The sequence below is a fragment of the Tupaia chinensis genome, unplaced genomic scaffold (assembly GCF_000334495.1).
Source record: "Tupaia chinensis unplaced genomic scaffold, TupChi_1.0 Scaffold000360_1, whole genome shotgun sequence".
Classification (NCBI taxonomy): Eukaryota; Metazoa; Chordata; class Mammalia; order Scandentia; family Tupaiidae; genus Tupaia; species Tupaia belangeri.
Genome location: NW_006159856.1, coordinates 4,365,071 through 4,371,593, shown reverse-complemented (window position 1 = coordinate 4,371,593; position 6,523 = coordinate 4,365,071). Strand labels below are relative to the sequence as shown.

Below are 6,523 nucleotides of genomic sequence, written 5' to 3'. Positions count from 1 at the left end.
TGAGCTGTCGCCCTCGGCCTCACTCTGACCTGGCTGTCAGCCAGGCCTGCCTCCCACAGGGGCTTTGGGGCTCCTAAGGGCCCCCTAGCTTTCCACTTTGTGCTCTCCTCCCTGTGCCCAGGAGAGAGAGTGCCCTGAGCAAGCCTGCATGGGGAAGGCTTTTATAAAAGTCTTTTTTCTCTAGGACAAGATAAAGCGGGCAGACAGGCCGGCAGGCTGCCCAGAGGCAGTGTCTGTCACCTTTATTCCTGTGTGTCACTGCTGAGAGAGCTGGCTCAGAACAGGACGAATTCGGGTGTGGATCCTGACTCAGTGTGCCACTCGCCAGCTACACACACACACACACACACACACACACACACACACTCCCTGTTTAGTAGAGATGTGCCTCCTCTAGGAAGCCCTCCTACCTACCCCAGGCTTCCTCAGGGGCCTCCTGGGCTCCCACAGGCTCCTGTGCTTTCTTTTGCTATAGCCCTCACCCCTCATCCTGTGTGCTCCCTGATGACTCTGGGCCCCCAGGACTGGTGACAGGGATTTTTTAGACAAGTGAGCTGTGAGCCCAGGGCAGGGTCCGGCACTTGGTAGGGCTGGGGTGTGCTCACAGGCCCACCTGTCTCCTCTCGGGCTTTTGCTCTGTGTGTATGTGAGGGGCAGAGGAGGGCGGGAGGAGATCAGGCTGATGGCCCCTGGGCTTTGCTCCTGGGGGGCCGCTGTGAGATGTTTAGGAGGGGAGGGCCGGCAATGTGTTCCCTCAAGAACCTCGGTGTAGAGAGACTGGGATGGGAGCCAGGGGCCAGGGAGGAGGGAGAGGAAGGCTGCCCCTGAGGGGACGTCGGATTTGAGAGGGGAGTGGACGTGCAGGGGTGTGGCACCCTGTCGAAGGTGCAGGGAAGGTCGCCAGAGAGGAGACCTGCTCAGTGGAGGGGAAGGGCCTGGGAACGCCAGCACCAACGAGGACACGGACTCAGGGAGGCCCGAGTCAGGCGTGCTCTCCCCCAGCACCTCACCCTGCTGTGGGGGCCCTTGGGAGGGTGGGCGCAGCAGCAGGCTCTGGGCAATGGGGGCCACGTGGACAGTCAGGAAGGCTTCCAGGTGGAGGGGCCGTGGGAACCAACACAGGAGGAGGGAGCTGCCAGAAACCCCAGGTGGTAGTTGTCAAAGCCACCAGGTGCAGGGGAGGCCTGGGGCTTGCCCAGAGGTTGAGCCCAGACCCCCAAGTCAGAGGGATGTGCTAGGGACCAGCCCCTGTGCTTGGCAAGCTCTTTCCTGGGAGCGCTGTGAGGAGCCAGGTCCAGTCAGGGCCAGGCAGACGCTTCGGCCCACAACTGGACAGAGCCCAGGAGCCAGCACCCTGCGGCCTGAGGTGGGACAGGGGGGCGCTGCAGTGGGTGTCCTCAGTGTCTGACTGGGGAGCACACACACACACACACACACACACACACACACACTCCCTGTTTAGTAGAGATGTGCCTCCTCTAGGAAGCCCTCCTACCTACCCCAGGCTTCCTCAGGGGCCTCCTGGGCTCCCACAGGCTCCTGTGCTTTCTTTTGCTATAGCCCTCACCCCTCATCCTGTGTGCTCCCTGATGACTCTGGGCCCCCAGGACTGGTGACAGGGATTTTTTAGACAAGTGAGCTGTGAGCCCAGGGCAGGGTCCGGCACTTGGTAGGGCTGGGGTGTGCTCACAGGCCCACCTGTCTCCTCTCGGGCTTTTGCTCTGTGTGTATGTGAGGGGCAGAGGAGGGCGGGAGGAGATCAGGCTGATGGCCCCTGGGCTTTGCTCCTGGGGGGCCGCTGTGAGATGTTTAGGAGGGGAGGGCCGGCAATGTGTTCCCTCAAGAACCTCGGTGTAGAGAGACTGGGATGGGAGCCAGGGGCCAGGGAGGAGGGAGAGGAAGGCTGCCCCTGAGGGGACGTCGGATTTGAGAGGGGAGTGGACGTGCAGGGGTGTGGCACCCTGTCGAAGGTGCAGGGAAGGTCGCCAGAGAGGAGACCTGCTCAGTGGAGGGGAAGGGCCTGGGAACGCCAGCACCAACGAGGACACGGACTCAGGGAGGCCCGAGTCAGGCGTGCTCTCCCCCAGCACCTCACCCTGCTGTGGGGGCCCTTGGGAGGGTGGGCGCAGCAGCAGGCTCTGGGCAATGGGGGCCACGTGGACAGTCAGGAAGGCTTCCAGGTGGAGGGGCCGTGGGAACCAACACAGGAGGAGGGAGCTGCCAGAAACCCCAGGTGGTAGTTGTCAAAGCCACCAGGTGCAGGGGAGGCCTGGGGCTTGCCCAGAGGTTGAGCCCAGACCCCCAAGTCAGAGGGATGTGCTAGGGACCAGCCCCTGTGCTTGGCAAGCTCTTTCCTGGGAGCGCTGTGAGGAGCCAGGTCCAGTCAGGGCCAGGCAGACGCTTCGGCCCACAACTGGACAGAGCCCAGGAGCCAGCACCCTGCGGCCTGAGGTGGGACAGGGGGGCGCTGCAGTGGGTGTCCTCAGTGTCTGACTGGGGAGCCTGCAGGTATGGCCGTTGGTGGGGATGGTGGCGGGACCCAGGGTGGGGTGGTCCTTGGGAAACAGGCTCGGGGCCCCCACCCCCTGCACCTGGTGGACTGAGACACGGAGTCCGGTCACATGGCGCGCTTCCTCTCAGGACCCGTTTGACGCAGCCGGGTACTACCAGCTGGCACTGGCGGCGGCCGTGGACCTGGGCCACAAGAAGGCCCAGCTGAAGATCTACACGCGGCTGGCCACCATCTACCACAACTTCCTCCTGGACCGCGAGAAGTCCCTCTTCTTCTACCAGAAGGCTCGGACCTTCGCCTCCGAGCTCAACATCCGCAGGATCAACCTGGCCCCCCAGAGGTTCTGCGGGCGGGCGCCCTGGCTGGCCCCCGGGCACCCGCCCTGAGGGATGGGCTGGGGACCCCCCCCCCCGAGACTCTGGCGGCTCGTTTGCTGAGAGCTGGTGCGGGAAGATAAGGGTCCGATAGCAATAAAAGGCTTTCGCATAACCTGACTGTGCGGCGGCCTCTCGCTCTGCTTCCTGGGGACGCCCCCTCTTCTCCAGCAGCAAGTCCAGCCGCTCCCAGACGTGCGCCCCTCACCACCTGCTCACAGCGCGGCCTGGGCTCCCTCACTTCCCCTCCCACCTCAGTTTCCTTGCCTGTCGAAGGATGGGGTGAGGAGGTGCTGGTGGGGCTCTGCACAGAGCCCTGGATGTCACCCCTCCCTGAGTCCCTACTACGTGTCTGCCACTGCCCTTTGCGCCAGTCTGCAAACCACGGTGCAAGGGTCAGGACTCTGTCCTCACGTGTGGCTGAAGAACGGAAGCAAAGAGCAGTCAGGAGCTTTGCCCACCATCATGCAGCAGGCAGGGGCTGGGCCCAGAGCCCAGCAGTGACGACTGTACGACTGTACCGTCCTGCTAGCTGCTGTGAGGGGGGTGTCACCTCCTAGAACCCAAGGACGCTCCTGGTCCTCTCTGCCCTCACCTGACGAGGCCAGAGGGGCAGCCACGTGCGTCCCCGTGTGTCCTTTGTTCCAGACTTCCTGGGGTGAGTCCGCTGTGACTGGGCTTAGAAGGCCCCGCCCTCCCCGGCATGCCCCTCCTTGTCCCTTCGGACCCAGCCGTCATCTGTGCTCCAGGAATCCTGGCATCAACCCCGAAACGTGGCTTTAATGCTTCCTTTAACTGCGTGCAGGCAGGCCCTGGGTGCCCCCTGATTCTCAAGCACACTGCACTATCCAAGCAGCAAGGTGAGACCCACCTAGCCTGCGGTCATCTGGGGATGGCCGCATCACAGCCCCTTCTCCTCCGCTCTCCTCTCAGGATATTAAGCACGCACGCACATGTACCTGACGTGTTCTTTAGATCTCGGGTCTAGGACTCAGACCGTGGAGTCAGCCGTGGGGAATCCAGCACCTTAACCACCACGCCACCTGCTGGTCCACAATCAACCACTTTAAAGTGTGCAATCCAGAGGCATTTCATGCGATCACAGTGCCCTGCGGCCACCTCCTCCACCTGGTTCAAAATATTTGCATCTCGGGGGCGGGCAGGTGGCGTGGTGGTTAAAGTGGCTGGACTCCCACATGGCTGACCACGGTTCAAGTCCCAGACCTGGCAGCTTTCTCACTTTCTCTCTCTCTCTCTGTCTCTCTCTGGTCAACTTCAAAGAAAAATAAGATAATGACAATGACAATGAATACAATTAGAAAAATTTGCATCTACAGAAGAAACTTCCTGTGTCCACAGAGCAGTCATTGTGCCTCCTGCCTCTCCAAGGCCTCTTGTTTAACAGGACGGGAAAACAAGGCCTGGGAGGGACTTACGGGTGGCAGAGCCTGGGTAGGAGCCAGCCTTGGCACGGGACCCCCAGCAGGAGCCACAACAGCACGAAGGGCCCTGCAGGCCAGCAGGTGGCGTGGTGGCGAAGGCACTGAGTCCCACACGGTGGACTGTGACCTTCAGGCCCAAGACCCAGTGGCTGGAGAAACACACTGGGTGCCTGTGTGTGCCCAAGATCCCCAGAGGAGGCTAGAGACGGGGGTGTGGAGTGGCCATCCCCCCCCCACGCCAAGCCCCGGAGTGATTTCTCACTTTCCCTCTCTCTGTCTCTCTGGTGAGTACAGTCACTCTATACAAAAAATCTTAAAGATAAATAAACAAATTAATTAATTAATAATAATAAAAAGTCCTGGCGAGGAGAGCCAGGAGCCTCCATCCTGCCTTCCTGTGGCCGGTCCGCTGGGTCGTGCCTGTAGGCGCTTGTCCCACCAGGGGGCGGCAGAGAGCTATCGGGACCAGCCCTCCACCAGGGCAGGAGCTCCTTCACCAGAACTGCGGCCAGACTAACCTGACCCCGAAGCTCTCCGTGGGTTGGGTTTGGGACTGGGAGAGGCCGTGTAACTGAAAATGGGAAGACGTGAAGACAGCATGGGATGACAGATCTCTGAGGTCGGCACCCGCTGAGCCTGGGCCTGCAGCCATCCCACGTGGGGTGGGGCCAGCAGCCCACCTCCTGGGTTTGGGACCTGAGCCCTCCCCCTAGCCACAGCCCCCACTCGCCACGGCCCCCACCCGCCCTGCCTAGGACCCATCTTGGAGCCTGGGAGCCCAGAGGGAAGGAGCTGCGGTGAAGCCCCTGGGTCAAACCCCGGCCCCACACCAGGCTGGGTACCTGGGTGAGAGTGCTTCTCACAGCCCAGCTGGGCCCTGGGCCACAACATCGGGAGTCGAGGTGAACTGGGAGGTGCAGAGCGCTCCTCTCAGGTGGCCACACTGCGAGCTGCTGGTTTTCTAAGGCTCCTCACCACCCCGGGAAGAGCTCAACCACCACGGGCTGCAGGACACTGGGCTGAAGAGGAGCTCCGGTCAACCGCCTCGCCTCTCAGACCCCTCTCTTCATCTGTAACCAAAGATGGTCGCTCCCAGAAGCTTCCTTCCAAGAATGCGGGAGGACTTGGGGAAAGTGTCAGCCAGGGGAGGGGTGCAGACGCTGGCAGCCTGCCCTCACCACCCTGAGTGGAGGAGCACGGTGGAGGCTGGGCTCAGCTCTCTCCTGCTCAGCCGACTGGGCCCAGCCTGCTCTGCCCCTGGATGGCCCTGCACAGCAGCCCTGCACCCCTCCTTCCGCAGGGCAGCGTGGGCAGAGGTGAAGAGAGCCAGTGAGCATGTGCGGGGTCCCATGCAGCCGCCGGGCTCACAGCCATGGACTGAGGCCCGGGCGTTTAGCAGGGGCGTCTGTGTCTCCCTGTGGATGCAGTCACTCCCACACCTCTGCTGTGTACCTACTGTGTGATACTCCACTGACTGCCGCTGGCCAGGCCCAGGCTGAGCCACGTGAGATTCAGGGAATGTTCCAGATGGCCCTCCCTGAGCTCCCGAGGCTAGGGACAAGTGGAGACAAAGTCTCACTCCTGCCAGGGGGCCCTGGAGCCTCTCCTCTGAACAGAGAAGGGAAGCCCCTCGCCCAGGGCCATGCAGCCCCACCTCCTGTCCGAAGCAACAGCAGGCTCCTCTCCCTCAGAGTCCCCAGCTTCCTGCACTAGTGTGTCCCAGGGCAATGCTGACCCCAGGCCAGCTTGGTCCATCACTTTGGATGGGGGAAGCCGAGGCTCAGAGAAGAATGGTCACCCTCCCAGGGGTACACAGCAAATTGCCATCTTCCTTCCCATCTCTAGGAGCCACGGCAGCCCCATCTCCTCGGTGTCCGAATACCAGGCAGGAATGGAAAGGGCGTGTGTTTGGGGTCCGTGTGATGCTGAACTCCCCCCCGGGCAGAGTTCCCCAGAGACAGGACAGGCCACTCAGGAACAAGCGAGCTGTCTCAGCAGTGGGTTTGAGCAGGCCATGGGGGTCTCCAGCATGAGTGGTATGTCCAGGTGCCCCTCTGGTGTCTGCTGAGGAGCCCCTCCTCAGACTCCAGTCTGCACACGCTGGGCCTGGACGTGGTTCTCAGGAGCTTAGCGGCAGGCAGCTCTTACTTCCCCAAGAAAGTCCCTGCCTGGCCTTGGGGGGACGGGCGCTGTCC

The 6,523-nt window shown here is 62.1% G+C and overlaps 1 protein-coding gene across 1 annotated transcript in view; it reads left to right on the top strand.

Annotated features, from left to right (window-relative positions):
* The window catches only part of SH3TC1 (SH3 domain and tetratricopeptide repeats 1), a 37,330-nt gene extending 34,339 nt beyond the window's left edge, over positions 1-2,991 (top strand). The window contains exon 19 of the mRNA XM_027773578.1: positions 2,641-2,991. Coding sequence (XP_027629379.1) covers positions 2,641-2,898 — 258 coding nt within the window. The 3' untranslated portion in view covers positions 2,899-2,991. The remainder of the gene's footprint in view (positions 1-2,640) is intronic.
* Positions 2,992-6,523: the final 3,532 nt, after the last annotated feature.